This window comes from Eupeodes corollae, chromosome 3, assembly GCF_945859685.1.
Source record: "Eupeodes corollae chromosome 3, idEupCoro1.1, whole genome shotgun sequence".
Classification (NCBI taxonomy): Eukaryota; Metazoa; Arthropoda; class Insecta; order Diptera; family Syrphidae; genus Eupeodes; species Eupeodes corollae.
The window spans coordinates 137951945-137976505 of record NC_079149.1 but is presented as its reverse complement, the minus strand read 5'-3'; the positions used below and the strand labels follow the sequence as shown (position 1 = coordinate 137976505).

Genomic DNA, 24561 nt, shown 5'->3' with positions numbered 1-24561 from the left:
ATTATTTAATTTTAAATAATTCAGACTTATCAGATTCTTATTTATAGTTTTTAAAAATAAATTTCTTATCCATTTTATAATTTTCGATAAATAACGAGTTATCCCAAAGTTCTTCATATAAATAGTCCTCTTCGCCCTTAGGTTTTTCATTCTTTGCTTAGGCTCCAACTTGTACTTAGAAAAATTCATGTGTTTTTTGAGCGTATGTGTGAATCTTCGTGATTTGACGTTATTAAGGTTAAATCAGAATGTTTGTAATAAAAAAAAAGATGATGATTTTTATTTTGTTCAAATATGATATAATCAAATCAGTCTTTTAAAATCAATTTTGGCATTCAAGAATGCAAAACTTAAAAACAATAATGCCAGAAAAGCATTTAGCATTATTTTAAAATTTCATAATGCTTTTCTCTTCTCTATAATGCTAGATCTAGCATTAATAATGCCGTTATGGGAACACTGCTGACAATTGGTATGACAAAAAAGAAAAACAGAGGGTGACGTAGATTTTGTTTGTCAATGTCAGATGTCAGTTTTGCTAGAGATGTGCATTTGGGGTTTTTATTTCGATAGACGACGCATTTCGATTGCATTCAAGCTGATATCGGAAAGGCAACCATGTCAAAATACTTGTGAGTTGAAATTGGCCATTTATTTTTGGGAATTTTAAGAGAAAGACGTTAAGGAGGTCATTTTATATTTTGTGAAGATTTGAGTTGAAACATTATTTAATTTTGATTTTTAATGAGTAAAAATTAAAAAGAAACTTTAAAATTATTTCATTATTGCTTATTTCTCATTTCTGGCCAAGAGTTTATACGGACAAAATTAATCTCATATGATAGGTGACGTTGAGCTTGTAATAGGAGTAGCAAAAAAGCAAACTTTTTACATCTTACAAGACACGTAAGAATTTAAGGTTTTTAGATATACATATATGTAACTGCTTGAGCGTGTGTACATACCTCAAAAACCAGAACAGATATCGACTTCAAATACATTTTGTTTTAGAAATAATAACATTGAAAAATGCAGAAAGGGCATTCAAAAGTACTTTTGGGTTATTTTTATACTACAGAAATTTAAAAAAAATTAACAATTTGATCGACCTCGAATATCTCTCGAATGTGACATTACATAAGTTCAACTAACGGTTTTTTATACAAAAATGGAAACAAATATTTGTTACATCGACTATTTTGAGAAGAGAATATGAGTTAAAACTCCAAAATAATGGACACTTTCAGGCGACACAAGAGACTTGAAGTGAAGGCAAGTTTCTAGTATCTGATTGGCCATCTGTCAAAAAATTTTCTTTCAATTAAGGCATACTTATTAGAAAGTTGACTTCAAAGTTAGTCATGAAAAATCTCCCTAACTTTGAAATCACGTAAACTTATGTCAAAATGACAGCTGATTATGTTTTATCGTTTAACTGAAAGCCGAACTTTATTACTTGTAATTTTTTTATGTTCTTTGCAATTCCATTTAGTATTTTCTCTAAAATTGCTTAATTTTTGACTCGAATTAAAGTCTTAACATTAATTTTGTCTTATAAAAATGATTATATCATTTGGTATTTTTTTAGAAAAAGCCATTTGTCAGTTTTTTACAAAAAAAGAAAAAATTTAAATTTATAAAAACCTGAATTCCTTCAAAAGTATTTCGTTCGTATTTTCGTCGTAAATTCCTTAGAAAAATGCAATCTATATTTTCTTGATGAGAAATAAAAACTTTGAAAAAGTGCTACTAAAATTGGTAAAAAGAAGTTCTCGACTAATAATCCTGGGGACAAGAGAAGATATTGAAATCAAACTTGTTGTTGACTTTAAGTAATTTTTTTTGTCTTTAAACTTTTTTTATTCTTACGTAAAGCGTTTTTATTAATATTTTGTACAAATTTTAAAAATATCGACATTCGTGCACGTGAAGTGCATGGGAAGTTATATATATTCGGAAACAAAAATTGGATCGATATTTTACGGTGTTTCTTTTTGATTATAAATAAAAACTATATACTTATCGATCGGAAATCACACAAAGAATTTTTTGAGGAAAAAAGTGAAATTCCGCATTTATTTTTCTGTAAGGGCCGCTTATAGCTTATATATATAGTATAGATTCCTCCTCAAATTTTACATCTGACAGCTTTTTTTCTATTTTTTGGACAGACTTTTATTTTATTGAACAGCTGATGATTTCATATTCAAAAGTGAAACCAATCGCTCCACTGATTTGTGTTCCAATTTCACACAATTCCAATGACAGATCTCGACCTCTCTCGATCTCGACAAAAAAGTTAAGTTATTCGTTGTCCCTGGGTCATATGGGGTAGTAGTTCCTCCAAAAGAATAATTGCAATTTCTCTCGTGAATCTAAATAATTCACGAAAGCGCTCTTCCGGCCTTTCAAAGGGACTCGTTGAATCGCGCAAATTTCTCCTTTGTATCCGCATTTGATTTCGGCGTTCTCTCGCATGCTCTAGGTGGATTCGCGCACTAAACATTTTGTAGTATTATTATTAATATTTTTTAAAAAGCAGAAACGGACACTTTAAAAGATTTCAATTTTAGATTTTTGTTTTGAAAATCAAAAAATGACAGATTGAATTATCGCCTTCCAATGGAAATTCCAGTAAAAAAAACCCAAAACTAAAGTTATCGCGTTCAGTTATAGACACACAATTTTTTCCAGTGGTGATAAGTGGGGAACGAATCGTTTAATTATTTAACGATGCGAAAAGTTATCGTCAGAGTTAAGGCCCAACTATAATAGGCATAAGCAAACATAAGCTTATGTCAAAAACCCAACGATAATTCACTTAAGTTTGCGAAATTACTGCATAGCCATAATGCAATTTTGCTCACGTATCTAAATGTCAGATTTTACTTATGCGGCGAGCGACTGGGATCGCTCTTGCTTAAGTGTGCTTAAGTTAACGAAACTGAGAAAAATTGAACGAAACGGAGCTAGACTCCATTATGTTCACTCGTATTGAGATTGTTTGTATTCGCACGTTTACTTATGCGCGCATATGCTAGCTTATGCCTATTATAGTTGGGCCTTTACAGAACATGGGTCCTGGCGAAGAAAATCAATTATAGCTATAACTTAAAGGTGTTCTTACGCACTACAGTTATGGCTGCTGATTTATGTTCAATATTTAGCTATTCCAATTTTTGTTTTGTTCAGTGGTACAAATTTTCAATTATCGCTTTACCTGGGTCCTAGCATTATGTTTTAATTTCTCACTTAATCTCGACTGATTATTTACTAATCTTCTTTAAATCTCGAAGATTTGATCTATCTCACGCGTGTGCTTGAGCACGTACACAAAAGTGAAACTGATTTTCGAAGCGATTATCTTGAGAACAGATAATAGTATGGACTTTAAAATTATTTCATTTCTGTTCAAAATATTCTAATTGTTGTTTTCTATTTATAAGAAGTAAAGACTTTCAAACTCTTACACCAAACATTGTTTTCAATATTTTGAAAAACTTTTAGAAATATCGACAGACGGACACGAATAAAAAGTTATCTTTGTGGGATGCATCCTCACCTCTTTTTTAACTTCGATAGTTGTGCAGAACGAACAAATGAAAACGGAAGTTATGTTTTGAGCTATTGAAACATAGTTCAGCCATAACGTAGGTTCCTTTGTTTTGATCATTTTGTAAACCCTCAATCCAAAAACAACACAAATTATTTTAGCGATACAAAACATATATAATATTTATTTACACGGATAAAAATCTAAATTACAATTATTATTAATTTATGCATACATTATTTGCTACTTAATCTTATGAGAGACGAATACAAAAATAAATACTAACTTATTAACTACATTATTTTTACTTTATCTTCTAAAGGCTTCCTCCATATTCTGCCTACATTATTTATCAAAAATTGACAAGCTGAAACTGTCAAAAATATTACAACAGCTAAAAATGTGTAGACATCCAGAGAATAATAGGCGAAACGAGACATCCGACTGGATATGGACTTAGTTAATGGAGCCCCTTTAGTTTCGATAACATGCTCGACCCACCAAATAGCAGTTTCCATTGCAGTTTTGGGACGTTTCTTAAATGAATGTGCAATATTTTTAGCATTGTCCATGAATCTATAAGAAAATTCAATCAATTAAACATTTTGACAGAAGTTTTTAAAATCTCACTTTTTATCAAGAACTGTAGTTAAAGCATTGAAGACAGTTGCTTCTGTAATGTCTTCAAAATGTAATATTGTTCCCATGCCTCGGTCAACTAATGTTGCAGCGTTATGATATTGATCTGCAAACATTGGAGTAATGACAACTGGAATACCGAAGTAGGCAGCTTCTATGCTACCCAATAACCCTCCGTGTGTCATGAAGGCTTTGACATTTGGATGACTGAGAATATCCTTCTGGGGCAACCATTTGCTAATGAAGACATTCTTTGGCTGATGTGGCAAAGTATTATTTTCCCATTTCCAAATGACTTTTTGTTTCAATCGTTTAAAAGCTTTTAGGATGGCTTCAAGTTTTTCTGGGGCAAGAGTTTCTGTTCGAACCATGGATCCCCAACTGAAGACAATAACTCCGTGTTCAGCACTATCGAGGAAACTTTGAATGTCCTTAAAATAAATTTTTTTGACATATTAACAAAATGAATAAAATGTCTTTTGGTTGTATTAACTTACCTCGTTTAACGGTTCAGTTTGACCTTGAATGTGAATTCCACCGAGTTCAATGACAGCTGGTGACAATGGCTTAGCACCTGTCAAGGAATAGTGCTGATTCACGAAGAAGACAGACGTTTCCATGCTTAGCTCTCTTGTATCCGGCATGTGTTGTCCAAATCTTTGACGAACTAATTCCGTTGCGAGCTTGTGGTTATATTGACTAAGAAGAAAATTAGAGTTCGATTAAATGAATTGGAAATTAATAGAGTCATTTTCATACTTGTATAGAAAATTATATCCATGATAGATGAACCAATTTCCAACACGACTAAGAAAGTCTATGTTCTCCGATTGGTCTAGAAACAAGGCAGGAATGTATGAGGGAATTATTGGGTTTCCCATTCGCTCGTAATGCCATGGCATCAGGGGACAGCTGCTAAGTGCCACGACAGGAACTTTTAAAATATGCGCAACTGCCATTAGACAGTCTGTGTTGAATTGTTCCATGATGATGGCATCGAATTGAATATCCCCGCTTAGAACCTTTTCCAATGCCTCTGATTCAAACGTATTCCTACAAGCTTCCTCGCCCCATTCGTGTAGTGAGAAAAATATTTTCAAAGGAGTGTAAAACCGGCGTTTTGTTAGAGCCTAGGATTTAAATTTTAAACATTAATACTGCAAGATTAAAGATGTCCTTTGGAATAACCTTTAAATCAACAGTGTTTATAAATAAATCAACAGGTGGCAGCACTAAATCCGTGTAGTTTTCTACGGGTTTCCTATCCGGAAAATGACTGATAACCGTCACATTATGACCGGCTTCCGCCAAACCTCTCATTATCGGATGGAAGAAGTTAAAATGACTGATTCCAGGATGAGGAAACAAACCGAGTATATTGTAGCTTCCAACAAAAGATGTTAGAGCACAAAATGTGATTGATAAAATTAACCAATTCATCTGTAAAATAAAATCAGATTTAATAAATTTATATTTTGTTCTATGTTTTCAAATGTTAATCAAGCAACTGCAATCATAGTTTTGCAGATATGAAATATTTAATGTTTACTCTACAAATTATATTTAAAAATTAAAATCTACAGTTGATCGGTTGAGAAATCAAGTAATTGCATTGTATTATGTTTTTTTGTTCAATTAAAATAAATTGTAATTAAACTTGATCTAATAACTCATGAATAGCCCTGATTTCTGTTCATATTGATAAGAACCCAAGTATATTTTTTTTTGTTTAATTCATGAATAGTCTTAAACTTGATTATTGGCTGGCATTGCATTTTTCGTTTTAGCTGCAATGAAGCAAATTCTGCATGGACTTGCGAGTTAAGCTAAGTATAGAGGGTTGTCAGATCTGACAGTATAAGAATTTTTGTGACAATCATAAACGTCAATGTATTTGCGCAACTTTGTGAAGGCGTTAACGAATGCGGGAGAGTTGTCAAATTTCCAGCTAAATTGTATAAGTATTGGTGCAAAAATTTGGATCATCAGATTTGATCTGAAATCAAAAATAAATCAATTTATTTTGTCTTACGTCAGATTAAGATCAAAAATAAATTGATTTATTTTACCCATTACTCTATAATTTGGTTTTCCCATTGGTATCTGTTGTCAGACAACTGACAGATATGAGAATATTCCTCAAGCTTTTGGCAGTTAGGTGCAAATAAATTGATCTCACAGAAGTTTGTAAAAACTTACTTTTTTTCAAGAACTGTAGTTAAAGTATTGAAGACAGTTGCTTCTGTAATGTCTTCAAAATTGCTATCTGTTGTCAGACAACTGACAGGTCTAAGAAAATTCCGCAAGGTTTTGGCAGTTAGGTGGAATTAAATTGATCTCATTATGACATTCAAACTTAAAGCTTCAAAATGGTGTCCCCATTATATTCTTTTTAGGTGACTCATTTTGAGGTCTCACCATTGTACCTCGTCTTCCTTGACAGAGATATGAAATTTAGGAAGCCAGTTTTTTAGGTGAGTAAAACGTCAAAATTATTCACCTTAAAATAGCTAATTTAAAAACCGTTAAATTTATCATACAATTAAATAAAACAATAATATTTCTTTTAAACAAAAATCCTATTTTTGTGGGTTATTTTCAATTCTTTAATTAAGAATGTTTTAGCAGTGAAAGAACAAAATACATTATATTTATAAGAAAAATTCTCCTACCAATCTTATCGTTTTTATAAAAATCACGTATTGTAATTCTTGTAAATTAAGCATAACCTGTCTAGTGTCTATTTTAAAATTTAAAGGTTCGTTATAAAAAACAAAATTTAATATTCCTTAGCTATACCTGTATTGATTTCTTATTAGTTAATTCTTTTTTTCAAATATTGTTCATTTTTATTCTCAATCTCACATTCTAACCTATTTCAGGTAGAAACTTAAACACGAAAACCCTCTTAATTCAGAGTTATCTTATTTTACTATAGAAAAAGGTAAAAACGTAATAAAGAAACACAATTTATGACATCCTTCTAGCTGGAAAAAGATCATGGTGCATTCAAAAGATTCAGATAGGACACATTAGAGTCGGACGCAATTGTTTAATATGCTGCTAATGCGACATAAGAAAATTCCATTCAAAAACTGGGAAAACAGTTTCTCAAATTAAAATCTAAAATATCGTTCAACTGGGGTCCAGAAAGTACAGTGAATCGAACAAATTGTTTGTATGGTTTTAGTTGATTAAATTTTGTTTATAATTTGACATTTTTTTCGAAGCAGCAGATGAGCACAATCTAGTCGTGCGCATAATTAATCAGATTAGATTAACATTTAATCAATTCGATTCCATAATATATATGAACATATATGTTGGCCTTGATTTCGTAGCGTAAAACATTGTAACGTGTGTATTTTTGCGATAAGAGTGATAAGAAAACATTCAACAAAAAGACGCGTCGTGTCATTGACTGTATACAGGGTAATTATGTATTCGCAATTACGATACGATTACGATTATGATTGAAAGTTGTTTACAGTGACTAATCACAATTTGTTTATTATTCTAATATGCACAATAGAGTCATAAGAACTTGCTCATGAAACTTATAAGATTATGGGTCTTATTTATAAATGTGTTCAGTTTATTTAGCTCCCGTGTTCAGGACAACTACACTTTTGAATATTTTATAAATTTAGCATTTTTTTTCAATTTTTAATTGTTCAAAATCTTTGAAGCTTCTTTTCTTAAAATCTAGCTAGGAAACCTTAAATATGTAGATATGTATACTAAAATACGATTTAGAAAATGGAATTCATATGTTTTTAATGCTAAAATGGTTTTAACAATAAAAAAATTCTCAGAATCATTTTTTTGTTTTAATAACGACTAAATGAAATAATATTGAAAAAATTTAAGAAATATTGTGAAAAACAGGTATTGTAATAAAATTGAGTCGATAACTGAAATCGAACTTTAGTTTCGAAATTAGCACCAAAAATAAGCTGGTGGACTTATAACAAACTTAAGTAATTTGGACAAAATCTAAAAAAGACGATAGAAATATAACCGAACATTTTACATCTTTTCCATAAATTCACAATGTTTCAAGTAATTAGTTTTGTATGAAATATTTATAAGCCATTTTTAAGGTTTTTCATAAGCAATTTTTAAGGTTTTTCAAAAGAATACTTTAGTGAGTTACGAAAAATATCATTTCAAAATCATAACATACTTTTTTTTAAGAACTTCATAAGTCTGTTTATTTTCTCTTAAAAAACTAAAACTGACAAATGAATTGTTAAACTTTGAAACAGAAAAAAAGACTGATTTTGTTAAAAAGCCATTTTTAAGGTTTTTCATAAGCCATTTTTAAGGTTTTTCAAAAGAAAACTTTAGTGAGTTACCAAAAATATCATTTTAAAATCATAACATACTTTTTTTTAAGAACTTCATAAGTCTGTTTATTTTCTCTTAAAGAACTAAAACTGACAAATAAATTGTTTAACTTTGAGACATAAAAAATGCATAGTTTTGTTTAAAACTATTATATACAATACTGTCAAAACGTCTCTAAGAACATTTTTCAGAGTTCTTAAAATTTGAAAAAAAAAACAAAAAAAGTAAGTTTTTGTTTTTCTAAAAGTTATAACTTCTTCAGTGTTTCGCTACATTTTGTATGCTAAGTAAATCAATTGATAATATCATTTCAATATTCCACTTAAAGGCAAAACCAAATTGTTTAAAAGGGAAGCTAACCTCATGTAAGATCACGAAAAACTTTCAATTATTACTCAATGTAACACTGCATTTTAGAAACAAGGACAAACTGACTAATAACTATTAGAAATCTAATTCGATGTCAAAGTTTTTAAGATTCTTAATTTATTTAAATTCATTTAAATTTATAAAAGCACTTAAAACATTATTCTAATTTGATAGCTGAGTTTGACAGATCTTTGTTATAAATTTGAATTTGTAAGTTAATTTATTGTTTATTTATTTACATAGTTATTTTTTTACATAAATTTATGACACTTTCCTAAAAAAGAGCTTTTGAAAGCTTTTTGTCTTAAACGGATTCCTATAGAACGTGTTCGTAAAATTTTTACGCAATTTAAAAAATTATTCCAAACAAATTCGATTCAAACGAGATAATCAAATCTTGAATAACGCAAATTTTTGTGATGGTTTTGAATCAAGTTTGCAGATTTTCAACACATATCAAAACGTACACACGTTTTTTATTAAAATATTTCACAATTTTGTGAAACACAAAACTTATTTTTATTATTTACATTTATCGCGTGTGTTTTTTTTTATTTTTGACAAACTTTTGGAACTTAGTGCCATAGTCCATAAAAGATCCAAAGATAATATAAAAACAAATAAATAAACATGCGTTTTAAATTTCAAGAGATTATATTAAAATTGCACAACTAAAAACAAACCAAAAAAAAAACAATGTTTTCGGTTCTATACCATTTTGACACTTTCACACTTCTTTAAGGACCCGGAAAAGAATCTTAGTCTTAGAAACCAATATTTAATAAATAAATTTTACTCAGACTCTTACTTTTATATTATGAGGAGCCCTTTAACACTTTTATTCTTAAAGCACAATTTTAAGAAAAATATTTTTGCTGTGAAGCAACCACTCCACGTCTACAGTCCTTTAAACGCACGTCTTAACACTTTTCCTTCCTTAGAATAACTGATTTGTACCATCGGCTTTTCATAATGATGAAGATGATGGGTACAAGAGAAGACGCGACCAACATCGACGACCAACCAACCGATAGATGGTAAATTAAAGAACCGCCTCAGAGAGTTGTGCGATGTTGACGATATTCTTTTTCTAGATTTGGTACAACAATGTTAAAATGTGTATAATTTGATAACAATATTTTTGATAAATTATAAGCAATAGCAAATTTTGTTTTCTGTTTTGATTGAGAACATTATGTGAAACTGGATGAGATAAGACTTGTGATTAATGGCTTATAGCGGATTTTAATTGTTCTGGAACAAATTGTACGAGTATTATTGGAGTAGGTAAGGAATTAATGATTTGATTATGATTTGTATACAATGTTGATATTTTCTTTTAACAGATAAAGAAGTCTTAAGTTTAAGCACGTTTAAGACATGATACAATAACAATTTAATATCTAAAATTTTCATCAGATTTTTGGTGGAGGGATTGATCATATACACTTAGACAAATTTCAAGATTATAATTATCTTCATAAGTACGTAGGTATGGGATCAAAGTACAAATTTATAGTTTTAAAAATTCGATCATAAACATAAAAAAAGTGATCATCAATTTTAAATTTCACATTCCTATATCTTGGATTGTTCAAATGGTAGACATGTGCATTCAAGAGGACACAAGCGTCCACAGGTTTTTCTTAAAACCCACCTCTGTCTATCAACTCCTACTCTCACCTCCCCGCGGTGAACATCGGGTGCCTAGTACCTCAACTGGAGATTGGGTTCCAACCCCAGTGGAAAGTTGTTGGGGGCAGCAAACGAGAGAGGGGGGGAGAGGTGTTTCCACTAAGGCACCTCTCCTTATCCAGGCGGCAGCGGACGAATTCTCGAGATAGAATCAACGGTGGCGTCTACAGTTCCAGTAAGGTCGAACTACTTAGTGAACACCTTATAGGGCTTCTTCGACATATTCGGAGCCCAGGCCTATAAGGAGCGGTTCATCCGGCTCCCCTTCCTTGGAGTTATACTAAGGATCTGGCCCTCCAGGTTGGGGGTTGTGCCGTCGGGGTGACTTCCTGGCCACGTAAAAACATCATAGTCTCGAAGCAACAACAAGCCTCGGATACGGACGGATTCACTGTTGACAACCCACGCAAACGAAATAAGGACAACGATCTTCGGATATGTACGTGGAATGTTAGGTCCCTTAACAGACCACGTGCAGCCGAACAATTAGCGGAAGCCCTAAACTGCTGCAAGGCAGATATTACAGCCATCCAAGAAGTGCGATGGGATGGACCGGGTAAACGCAAACTAAAAGACTGCGATATCTACTACGGCGACTGCTACCGAGAACAAAGACAGCGTCTATTTGGGTGTGGATTTGTTGTTGGAACTAGGCTCAGGCAAAAAGTCTTGAGTTTCAACAGTGTGAGCGAGCGCATCACGACAATCCGCATCAAGGCTAAATTCGCCAACATAAGCCTAATATGCGCGCATGCCCCAACAGAGGAGAAAGATGAAGACACCAAAGATATGTTCTTCGAGCTCTTGGACAAGACATATGAGCAGTGCCCTGGCTATGACATTAAAATTGTCTTAGGAGATTTTAATGCCAAGCTAGGAAGAGAAGACATCTTTGGTGGCATAATCGGGAGATACAGCCTGCACGACACTACCTCCGACAACGGATTCAGGCTGGTCGATTTCGCTGCGGGGCGAGACGTTCTGGTAGCTAGTACGCAGTTCACGCATCTTAATATCCACAAGGGGACATGGAAATCTCCTGATCAATCAACCGTCAACCAGATTGACCACATTGCGATCGACGCACGACACTTCTCCAGTATCCAGGATATCCGAACATTCCGAGAGGCCAACATTGACTCGGACCACTACCTCGTTGTAGCCAAGGTACGACTACGGATATCACGATCCAAGCCAAAACAAGGAAGTACTGTGAGAAGATTCGACGTTAGACGGCTACAATCGCAAGAGACTGCCATGTCCTTTTCCGATCGAGTCTCTAATAACCTCCTAAGGAGTCCTATGCTTCCTGCATTAAGCATTGAAAACCAGTGGCAACATTGCCTTGCAGCCATCAGAGATGCCGCCTCTGAAGTGCTAGGTTTCACACGGCCACCACAGCGAAACCCCTGGTTTGACGACGAATGCCAGCAAGCTCACGCAGCGAAACAAGAGGCATACAAAACGGCGCTGCACAAAAGGACGAGAGCTGCTCGCGAGCTCTACGAGCAGAAGAGGAGAGAGGAACACCGGCTTCTTAGACGGAAAAAAAGGGAGCATGAGAAGCGCGCGATCGAGGAGATAGAGGGATGTCACAACAGGAATGAGGTTCGTAAATTTTACCAAAAGGTAAAAAAAACCTCCCAAGGGTACCAGCCACGAACCGAAGCCTGTAAAGACGATCAAGGGAACATCGTAGTAGAACCACAGTCGATGCTGAGAATATGGAAAGATCACTTCTCCAAATTATATAACGGCGATGACGAACCGAATTCCGCTGTAAGGGAGATAGAACCACTCAACCTCGGCGACGCAGATCAACAATTCCGCCTACCCGACCTTGACGAAGTGAAGATAGCTATATCTAAACTTAAGTCAAACAAAGCTGCTGGAGCTGACGGCATCGCTGCCGAACTATTCAAAGCAGCAGGCGATGACTTGGTAGGGAGCATGCACCAACTCATCTGCAAAATTTGGTCGGAAGAAAGCATGCCCGATGAGTGGAAACTCAGCATAGTGTGCCCGATACATAAGAAAGGAGACCCTCTAAACTGCGCCAACTACAGAGGCATCAGTCTTCTTAACATTGCGTATAAGATCCTCTCTGCCGTATTATGTGAACGTCTGAAGCCATTCGTCAACAACCTGATTGGTCCTTATCAGTGTGGCTTCAGACCAGGAAAGTCCACTATCGACCAAATATTCACACTACGGCAGATCTTGGAAAAAACCCAGGAGCTTCAAATCGATACCCACCATCTCTTTATCGATTTTAAAGCCGCGTATGACAGCATCTATAGGGAAGAGCTCTACCGAGCAATGTCTAGTTTTGGCATCCCTGTCAAACTTATCCGTTTGTGCAGAATGACGATGGAGAATGCACGCTGCTCTATCAAGGTCGGAAAAGATCTTACCGATGCATTTGATGTCAAAAAAGGTTTTAGACAAGGCGATGCACTGTCATGCGACTTCTTCAACATCGTTCTGGAAAGAATTGTGCAAAACTCAACCGTCAACACTAGAGGCACAATCTTCCAAAGATCCATCCAATTACTCGGATACGCAGATGATATTGACATAATTGGAAGATCAAAGCGTGATGTCAGTGGAGCGTTTTTGAGCATTGCGACGGAAGCGAAGAAGATGGGTTTAGTGGTCAATGAGGGCAAGACCAAGTATATGCTGTCATCAAAAAAGGACACTGAACGACGACGTCTTGGACAAAACGTCACCATGGACAGCTATAACTTTGAGGTAGTTAAGGACTTTGTCTACCTAGGCACCGCTATTAATGCAGACAACGACACCAGCGCTGAAATCAAACGAAGAATAACTCTTGCAAATCGCTGCTTCTTTGGACTTAGAAGGCAATTGAGAAGTAAAGTCCTCTCTCGAGCATGTAAAATCACCATCTATAAGACACTCATCATCCCGGTTCTCATTTATGGCGCTGAGGCCTGGACCCTGTCAAAGAAAGATGAGAGCGTCTTAGGATGCTTCGAGAGAAAAATTCTTCGGGCGATTTTTGGTCCCGTACGCATAGATGGAGAATGGAGGAGAAGATATAACGACGAGCTGTACGGGCTGTACAGCGACACTGACCTAGTTAGCAGAATCAAAGTCCAACGGCTTAGATGGCTAGGTCATGTAGAGCGGATGGACATCAACGCTCCAGCCCGGAAGGTCTTCGAATCCAATCCCGAGGGACGGCGCAGTAGAGGAAGACCGCGACTCAGGTGGCGCACCCAGGTGGGAGAGGACCTCAACCAACTTGGCGTGCGAAACTGGAGACAGCTAGCTAGGGACCGAGCTGGCTGGAGACGCTTGTTGGTTGAGGCCCAGGTCCGCCCCGGACTGTAGCGCCACCTTAAGTAAGTAAGTAAGTATATCTTGGATTGGCTTAAAATACTTTGTTTTCTAGATTATTTGGTTTAAACAACTAACGCTTTCCTGAAAATAAAATTTGCTTTAATTGACACCAAAAAGTAATATATAAAGGTTGCGTTGAAAAGAGATATTCTATAAAAAGTGTTTAGGGCATGCTTAGTTTTTTAAATATTAATTATAGCAACATTGAATAGAGCCTTTAAGGATTTAACTAGAAAACGATTATGCACTGCGTATCTATTTATTGTTTCAGATGTTTTTCCTAATTTTAATAATTTTGAACTTATAAAAAGTTCATATGCACTTTTATGTTAAAATGAAGCATATCTAGTAGATGGAACCAATCAAGATCATTAAGAATTCCAAAAATAAGATTACGTTTGTACGAAACGTCGTAAACATATTTGTTTAATTTTATCTCATCAGAAATATTTAAAACAAAGTTATTTCTTAAGACCAAAACACACAAAAAATTGAATTATCAAAAACAGATACGCCTCCTTCAAACTCTGTAAAAAAAGCAGGCTCCTATCAGAATCTTACCAGCAGATGATTTGGGGTTTTTAAAATATCAAAACTCACTAAAATATCTTAACAAGGATTGATTGACTCGGATTTTAATAGTGCGGAAAAATCATTTTAAATTTCTAAAAAAGAGAATTGAATTGAAACACAATGTTTCAAAAATGTCTTAGAATTATATTAAAATGTACACTATTTTATTGGTTTTGTTATATTTATTCCTTTTTGAGAGAATGTTTTCAATTCTTCTGACCGGGCTATAATGTAAAAAAAACTTGAGCACAACATATTTGGCCAGGTAGACTTATAAGAACTTAAGACATTTGAACAGAATTAAGAAAAGACAATAGAACTATAACCGCAATTTTTAATATCGCGACGCTGTTTTATGTCTTTAGTTTTTTTGACGATATTTTTATAAGCAATTATAAAGGCAATCGAAGTTGATTATTGTTCGTTGTTGTAATTTCAAGAACTGCCATTCATTTAAGCTATAAAGATTTCCTTTTTAGCCACACATCACGAATGTAGATTGACTTTTACTGCTCCTTGTATTTAATACTCAAACATTTCCTTGTCAACCGCACATCAAGACTGTAAAATGCCAGTTTCTGCCCCTTCTATTTTAATACTCAAAACTCAGAGTAATACGAGTCAAGGTCTTCCTTTTAAAAATCTCATAATTTCCTAAACCTTAACCAGATTGATCCTTTTAGTATTTTCGAAATTTTGGAAAAAATGGGGCTTCTCATTTAAACCAATGCCATTTCCCCTCCCTAATTGAAATCCTAAGAACGGCTTTGTTCATAGTGAAAACAATCTCCTTGACCCCTTGAAAATAAAAATGAGCTAATTTGTATTTAAAGTTGTGAAATAATTTCAATAAAAATTTGGTAGAATCAAAAGACGTCCAAATTTGAAGATTATAGCATGACACGAACTATATCAACAATAATTTTCTTATCATTGCTAATTTACACACATTTTATGTTTGTAGTACATAAACAAATGTTAACAAATCGTCATTCTAACATTGATTGTTCAAGAATATTGTCATTGAATTAATTTATCGAATTGGATTAAAGGAAAAGAATTTATTTTGTCTTCGTTGTTCTTTGACTCTTGGTAAAAGTTTGAAGTTCATGGCAACGTTCCCAAAATTCTTGAATGACATTCAAATGTTTAACAAAATAAATGAAAACAAATCTTCAATTACAAGAGGACGCACAGGAATTTAAAATTAGTCATCAGGTTAGGAGCGTTGTCGTTTAACGTAACTAAGTTTATTTTAATATGTTTTAAAAATGTGAAGAAGTGTTAAATTTAACATAGTGTGTCATCTTTTAGGTGTACTCAAAAATACATTACTTACTGTGGATAACTTATTTCAAAACGCCCGCGCCGCTTAGCACTATTTTTGTATTCAACTAATTTGGAAGTTAGAAATTATTACGATAATATTAATATATATATTTTTTTCGAAACACGCCTCTACGCATTTCTCTTATTCGAATAACTGATTCTTCAAAACACAAGTTTTTAAATAAATACTTTGTTTTTTGGCAAAATGAGTGAGGATGCCGCTAAGAACTTCATGTTCCGCCTTGAGCAATTTTTGTATCCAATGCTATTTCGGAAACGTTTTAAGGTCATTAACATTTATTTATGTACTTTATACACAGTAAAAAAAAACAATTAGTAAAATTAAATTCTTTGATTCTACACAAATGTCAAAGTTTAATATTTAACTAACCAATTGACAAGAGTTCTGATAATTAATAATATCTCACATCTTTAGAAACGTTTAATTATCTCTAAAATCCACTTAAACGATGTTTTTAAAAAACCTTATTTCAATACTTATCAACTACCAATTGATAGTTGACACTTGACACTAGACTTGATAAAAATAAAAAGTAAACTTAACTTCTGCGTCAAAGGCGTTTATTGGTTCGTTAATAAAAACTAGAGCTAGAATAAATATTGTCTTATTTAACAAAATTTCATATATGACAGTATGTTATACTAAATTGATTATAAACATAACAATGTAACTGTTCTTATTTCATAGCCTTAAAAGGTTTATAATAGAAAAGAATATCAGCCTTATGTTTTTTGTTTTTGGTTGATAAATAAAAAAATAAAGTAGTTTGAATTTTCTATCAAGTTTAAAATCAAACATTGTTTATTAACTTGATTTGATTTTCTCTTGTTGTTTCTTCAAGGAGCATATTTTGACCATAAGCCAAATCCATGTTAAGAGTGAAATTAAGATCACGGATGCAAATAAAGTGTAAACGTCCAGGGAATAATATACAAATCGGGACATATGTCTTGACACCGATTTCGTCAGAGGGGCACCGCGTGTTTTGATAACGTGTTCCACCCACCAAACAGCTGTTTCCTTTGCAGTTCTGGGACGGTTCCTAAATGCATAGGACACCTTCTTTGCATTATCCAGGAATCTGTAAGAATTTTCCTGATACAATTATGATACTTTTAAATTTATGTGCACTAAACTTACGGCTTTTCAAGGACCAAACGAATTGCTTTCACCACGGTGGCTTCCGTAATATCTTCATACTTTAAAATTGTACCCATTCCTCGATGGGCCAAGGCAGCAGCGTTAAGAAACTGATCACCATACATTGGTGTTGCCACCACAGGCACTCCACAATAAGCCGCTTCGGTACTACCCATCAGGCCAGCATGAGTCATGAAGACCTTAACATTTGGATGACACAATATCTCTCTTTGAGGCAACCATTTCATAACAAGGACATTCGGTGGTTGTTGGGCTAGTGTATCGTTCTCCCATTTCCAAACGACCTTTTGTTTCAATCGCTTCAAGGCCTTAACAATTCCATCACGTTTAGCTGCTGGCAAAGTATCTGCCTTAATCATTGAACCCCAGCTTATCAGAACAACTCCATCAGTGGCATTATCTAGATAGCGTTGGACATCCTGCAAAGAAATTTGTTTTCAATCTGTGAATTTGTATATGATATCCTGAGATCTTACAGCATCCAATGGTCTGGCCTTTTGAATGTGAACTCCTCCGAGTTCGATGACTGATGGTGACAGAGGTTTGGAACCACTTAAGGCATAATGTTGATTCACAAAAACTAAGCTAGTTTCTTTGACTAGTTCCTCAGTTGATGGCATATCGTGTCCAAATTTTCTACGAATCAACTCTGTAGCGGTTTTGTGCGAATAGTGGCTAGAACGAAAAAAAACATCACTCATTAAAGTCTTATTAGAGTCCATTTGAGAATCCTTACTTATAAAGGAAGTTAAGTCCATGAAAAGAAATCCAGTTACCAACACGACTTAAAAAGTCCATTTTCTCAGCTTGACCCATAAATAAAGCAGGAATATATGAGGGAATAATTGGATTCCCGAATCGCTCGTAATGCCATGGCATAAGAGCACAACTGCTTAGTGCTATAACAGGTGCCTTGAGGACGTGTGCCACGCCCATTAGACAATCTGTATTAAATTGCTCCATGATGATAACGTCATAGCGATTTTTATGTTTAAGAACTTGAGCTAACGCCGGAGACTTGATCGTATGATTGCAGGCTTCTTTTCCCCATTCGTGAAGTAAAAAGAATTCAAGAAAATGACTGTAGATCGGTCGATTCTCAAACAACTGTGAAATGTAACAAAAATCGACTTTAAAAAAAAGTTTTTATTTTTTTATTAAAAGTCTTGCATCTCAAGCTTCGAGAGAAAAAATTCTCTTGGTTTAAATCGACTTATATTTATATTATTGAAGTTGGTGAGAATAAGATACTCGAAAGAATATGATCTCAACGAGTAGGTTAATGTCAAAACATTCAGTTCTTCCACCCTTTATAACTTGTTCATTCGGCTTCTCTTTATTCTGTTTTGCCACACAACACAGAAAAGAAGAATTCTCAAGTTACGCCTTACCACAGCAGTTACCTTCATTTAAATTGTGAAAATAAAATATAATAACCTGTCTGGAAAATAAGGTTTAATGAACCTCATTGAAAACTTGTTGCAGAAACATCTTTAACTAGGTACTTGCCTGCAAGTTAATAGAGTTCGATAGAGTCTCCACACCGGTTAGTACCAAATCTTTATAGTGAGCCGGTGGACTTTTATCAGGAAAATGACTGATCACTGTGACATCGTGGCCAGCTTCAGCCAATGCCCGCATAATAGGATGGAAGAAGTGGAAATGGCTAACACCTGGGTGTGGAAACAAGCCCAGTATGTTGTAGGCATTGATGTTGCTTAGGCAAAGTGTGAAAAATAGTATTAGGAGCTTCATTATCTGAAAAGAGAAATTAATATTAAGTTGTTAAGTGATGAAGATCAAAAGATTAACTTTGTTATTTTATTGTTTAGGTTGATGAATTCGAATACTTCTAGAATAGACCTAAAAATTCGTTCCTGATGCAAAATACAAAATTTCAAAAAGAATTAAATGACGATACCGACAATTTTGTTCCACTTGTCGTCTAGAAGTACTTTGTGTGATGAGTGAAATTTAAAAGTGTAAACAATTTATTTGGGAAGTCCCATGCGATATTAAGTTTTGAATCTAGGCCATGTCAGAAGATTTAATAAAAACACCCAAGTCTTCAATAAACATTATCAGATCGTGAAGCATAAAGATTTTAAGATTAAGACAAATTACAAATCACTATCTACGAGTACGTTTTCATAATTAAGACCGATTGTTTTTAAAGTATAAATAGATAGGATATAATTCCACCGCACGTTGTAAGTTTAGTTATACTTGAAAATCGAAGATTATAATTGATTTAATTTTTGATTGTGTACTGAAATCTAAACTGAATAAAATCAACAACGCGTTAACTGGCGGGCGTACATAAAAAAAATCCTTAAAAACTCATATTTGTATGTCTATCCTTAATTTTAAACATGAAAGTGCTTAGGTATCGTATTAAAGGTACTGCATTGCCTTAAACCTAAAAATCCAATTAAAATACAAATTAACAGTTTAAGATTCGACTACACTGACCTACACCCTTTCAATCCTAAAGAACTTGAGCGCGATATTTTAGTCAAATTTTCATAGACTTTATTAATGTTACTTGATTTACTGTCAATTTTGTACTAAAATCTTATCTATCAACCTGACTAAAATCAACTTAACGTTAAGCCAAATATTTTTGAGGAGCGATACTTTCTCTAATCTCTTCCGATAAAAATAATTTGTTACTTAAGTTTTCGAGAATTTGTACTCTTTTTTTATACTTGTATTGTTTTAAATTATTTCGTTATGAAAATAAATTTTTTGTCACCAAACTATTTGTCTATATATTATCGTTTATGATATTTTTGGAAAAAATACCAAATATTTAGACACACATTTAGATACACAACGAAAATTTGGAAACTCTCTTTGTGTACACAGTTGAATTACTTTTGAGACGTTTTTTTATTACACCTTGATGTTAAAGATGTATTTGGAAACAGAGGAACTCATTCATTTATCATTAACAATAAATGTACTTGCGTAGTATTATTTTATCTTAATTAGAACAATTAAAATCAATTTATAGATACGAACAAGTGTCACATAGTTTTACACGCCAAAAGATCATTATCATTTTAGTCAAATTTTGATTTAAAAAAAAATCAACTTTGTTTTCTGTCAAGAATTGTATTTTTGCAACAAAAAAAATGTCAATTGGATTTTCATAGTTTTTATAAAAATAAATTATTTTTAAAGTAAAAATATTTGAATACCTACTCTCAAAATATGTACGAATTAAAGTAATTTTTATAAAAATGTTATCAAAAATTACTTTCAAAAATTATGAGCTGAAAATTAATTGTATTAAACTTTACGGGTTTGTGTAAAACCAGTTGTCAATTAAATTTTTCAAAACTTATTTAAAGAATACAAAATATTCTAGATAAAGCAATATTCTTTCGCAGGATATTAAAAACCAACTACAATGTTCACTTTTAACTAAATAAGCTATTATTTAAAAAAGAAAACTCTATACTTATTTTCAATATTTTTGAAAGTCGATTCTTCACAGTTTGATTTGTTTTTTCCTAGAGAGGCTTCTGTTTGAATTGGAGTATTCTCCTATTCGGAAGATTTTTTGCTTGTAGCCTTCAGATCAGGTTTTTAGAATTTGTATGAAAATATTTTTTAACACACTCCTTGACAGCAAAGTGCAATTTTCTTCTGATTTCAGGAGAATTGCAAACCAGCTCTGATATGTACATAAGTATGCAATTTTTATAGGTTTATTAATACTCACTTAGGGAATTTTTTTGTAGAAAAGTAGCCTCTTGTAGCCAGGAAGAAATATGTAATAAATTCCATTTCTAAAGAAATCAGTAATCCTGCTTTAATTCCGTCAAAACTCAATATTTTCTCAAACGATTTGGACGATTTTCAATATTAGTTTTTTAAAAAAATGCGACAAATTTGAAGGAATAAGGAAGGAATAATTGTAAGTAATATCAAACCTACTAACTCTTAGACTCAATAGTATTCTTTAAAAGTTACAGAACATTTTGTTTAAAAAGAGATGTAACTTTTTTCTGTCGAACAAATTCGAAAAATGCTGTAACAAAAATTGTAAATTTTGCTTTTTACATTTAAATGTTTTCAGCGTTTGTTAGGTACAAAATAATAAATTTTTTCTATGGAAGCTATGGAAACGGTACTACTGCTAAAATCAACAACAAATGCTTGATTAAAGGTCTTTGACATATTTCTATTATTTTAAAATAAAACGAATAAAAAAATCATTAAATAAACTTAGACACATTTTTTTGAAAATTTGTTCGTTGACTTCTGTTATCTTTGGAAATATATCTCTGCTGATTCTTGAGATATGAAAGACTAATAAAAGGCATCGAAAATGAATGAACATATCCAACCCACATACACACAGCTATCTCTAAGAATGGAGAAAAATTTCAAGACGTATGGTCGCTAGAGAAATTTTAGAAGTCTTAATTCGACAAAGCGGTATAACAAAAATGGGAGATACCAGTAGTTACTAGTTTAACTGCATAAGCATATATACATTTCAGATTTAATATTTTACCAACATAAGAAACACTCATTAAAAAAAAAAACAAAGTCATAAGGAACACAATCACAAACACTGTCACTTTTCAATAAAGTTCCAAAGATTTTATCAGAGAAAACATCGGTTCTGGAATTTCTTGGATTTTAAGCCTTCCTTATATCCCTGTAGCACTGTAAAGTTCCTTTGTTTCCATATTTAGTAGGCTTAAATGGCTAAATTTATTTTTCTTCTTTCATGGACATAAATAAATAAACCTTTTACTTTAATTTGATAAGAATGATCTAATGTTTCTGTAATAACTTTTTAAGTAAACTTTAAATTAAAAATACTATACATATACATATACATGACATGGACTGTCATGCAAGGGGTCTTGGGTTCAATCCCTGCCTGTGCCACCTTAATTTAAAAAAATAATTTTCGCGGGTACTGCCTCTTGCGAGGAATTGACAAATCCTTCAAGAGTAATTCTTGTCATGAAAAAGTGCTTTCTCAAACTAGCCGTTCGGATTCGGCCCAAAATTGTAGGTCCCTTCCATTCCTGACAACAGTACTCGCACACAGAAATGGTTGAGAGTTGTAAGTCACTAGGCCCTGGTTCACAACGGACTGTTGCGCCACCCCATTTGATTTTTTGATACATATACATAAGTATATCAGAAAAACACAATTTTTAATTACCTTTATCAGTTCTATATGTCTAAAGATTTTGTATATAGAAACACTAAATAAAAATCATCAGAAAACTACTTTTTATCTAGACAGTATTTAAACAATCAACTAAGAGTATTGATAAAGAATTAAAATTATTTAAAATCATTAAAAGTATAAACATTAAATTCGAATTGAAATTTATCTTCAAAGGCAGTCGCTAACACCGCCAACCATCACAGTTAGAATTTATTTATGTTACTGGATTTACTGTCAATTTTGTACTAAAATCTTATCTAACAACGTGACTAAAATCAACTTAACGCTTAGCCAAATATTGTTGTGTAGCCCTTATATGAAATTTTGAAGAGCGATAGAAAGTATCGCTAATCTCTTCCGATAAAAATATTTTTTTATTTTAGTGTTTGAGAAATTGAATTTTTATGTCTCCTTATTTATACTTGCGACATATGGGAACTACGTACATGCTATGTTTTGCATTCGTAAAAACAATCGAAAAATCGAACTAGAAATATTAATCAAACAAGATATTACGATAGTCGAAAAGTCGAAAAAAAGTGAGCCTCCCGATTACGTCCATCTGTCCCAAGCCCAAAGCATTGGGTCGATTGACTTCAAATTTGGGAACTAAGGTTTTAAGCCGATTCGCGTTAGTCGTTTTTTTCCATTTTATTAAAAGTCTTTTTTTTTATTTTTATAAAAATATAAACAAAACTAATTCTTTGAAATTCGATATCTTGAAAATAGGTCATTATTTTTGTATGAAATTGAAATGTGAAAAGTTTTTTAATAAGGTCTAAATAACTGCATACCAATAAAAATTTAAAATTGAAAAATTTTGTTTGTAAGGCATTAATTTATAAAAACACCGCTCGTACATATTTTCAAACAAAAAATTTTAAAGACCAAGGATTTTTTGAGAAACCGAATGGCGTTGAAATTTTTCAAAACAAACTTTTTTCAGACATCTTTTTAAACAGACTCTTTGGAGACATGAGCAAGTTCGTGCGGCCCAGTCGTGCATTTTATTTTATTGTTTTAAATTATTTAATTTTGAGAAAACATTTTTTGTCATAACACTATTTGTCTACATTATTTGTCTATTATATCGTTTATGATATTTTTTTGTAAAAATACCAAATATTTAGACACACATTTAGAGACACAACGAAAATTTGGAACCTCTCTTTGTGTACACAGTTGAAATACGTTTGAAATGTTTTTTATGACACCTTGATGTTATAGATATATATTTGGAAACAGAGGAACTCATTCACTTGTCATTAACAATAAATGAACTTGCGTAGTATTATTTTATCTTAATTAGAACAATTAAAATCAATTTACAGATACAAAAAAATGTCACATATTTTTACACGCCAAAAGATCATTATCTCATAAAGACTTAATCTAGGTCCTAATTCGATCTTATATCAGTCAGTGCATCACTTAATCAGGTTCATTAACATTGTTTGGCAACATAATTAAACAAAAAAATACTGATATAAAAAAAACAACAAATTGAAAAAACAACAACAACTATGCAGTTGATGAATTTGTTGCCGGCAAGTAAATATATAGTGTAGCAGGTACATAAGCACTCTGTGAGTTTGTTTATAAAGATCAAAGACATTGCAAATTGAATTAAAAAACAAAAGACTTTGTTGATTAAAATGAATCATGTACTATCTATCTTTTACGCTTTGCTTGGCTTGGCAATCGAAGTTACGTTATCTCTCAAATAAAGCAAGGTCCCCAATAATCCTCAGAACAATAGGTAGATTGATTAAATGAAGGGTACGCCAATTCAGAATTATTACACACGTTTTTAAGTAGGAATGATGCACTTAAAGTCATCGTCGCTCATATCTTGAGTCTTATAAGAAACTTATTAGGATCACTTCATTTGGGATTTACACATTAACTTTAGTTTTATCTTGAAATTACATAAATGTGAATTGTGTAACATGGTTTTTCCTTTTTTTTTAAAACTATTGATAGGTTTTCTTTTTTAGTTTCCCAAAAATCTTTTTTTAACGACTGATAATGAAATCATCACATGCTTTTGTAATTTAATTTAATTTTATCCTCGCTGCTGAATGATAATCACACAATGAACCCGTAGTTTTCTATAGTTTTCTAATAAAAACTATAAATTTGTATTTAAATTCTTTACCGTGTGTGGTGGATTCATTTTTTGATGCATCCAAGCACTGTCCCCACAAAATTATAACTGAATTGACGGATGGTCTCACAAGAATTGCATAGCTAAGCAAAAGTCTCAATGAAGAATCTTGTAACAACAACAAAAAACAT

The 24561-nt window shown here is 32.8% G+C and overlaps 2 protein-coding genes across 3 annotated transcripts; both read right to left on the bottom strand.

The window, feature by feature from the left end:
• Window positions 1-3711: 3711 nt before the first annotated feature.
• LOC129950341 (UDP-glycosyltransferase UGT5-like) lies at window positions 3712-9937 on the bottom strand. Its single transcript, XM_056062246.1, has 6 exons — window positions 9720-9937; window positions 5381-5632; window positions 4952-5322; window positions 4690-4891; window positions 4184-4623; window positions 3712-4129 (listed from the first exon to the last, which is right to left on the bottom strand). Exons 2-6 carry the CDS (start codon window positions 5630-5632, stop codon window positions 3847-3849), a joined length of 1548 nt encoding a protein of 515 aa, XP_055918221.1. The 5' UTR covers window positions 9720-9937; the 3' UTR covers window positions 3712-3846.
• Window positions 9938-16437: 6500 nt separating this feature from the next.
• LOC129952344 (UDP-glycosyltransferase UGT5-like) lies at window positions 16438-24561 on the bottom strand. Of its 2 annotated transcripts, none has more exons than XM_056064882.1 (6): window positions 24422-24561; window positions 18570-18818; window positions 17797-18167; window positions 17537-17735; window positions 17040-17479; window positions 16438-16980 (listed from the first exon to the last, which is right to left on the bottom strand). In XM_056064882.1, exons 1-6 carry the CDS (start codon window positions 24449-24451, stop codon window positions 16704-16706), a joined length of 1566 nt encoding a protein of 521 aa, XP_055920857.1. In that variant the 5' UTR covers window positions 24452-24561; the 3' UTR covers window positions 16438-16703. The 2 variants fall into 2 exon arrangements, with proteins under 2 accessions (XP_055920857.1, XP_055920858.1); XM_056064883.1 differs by lacking the exon at window positions 24422-24561 and adding an exon at window positions 22255-22471.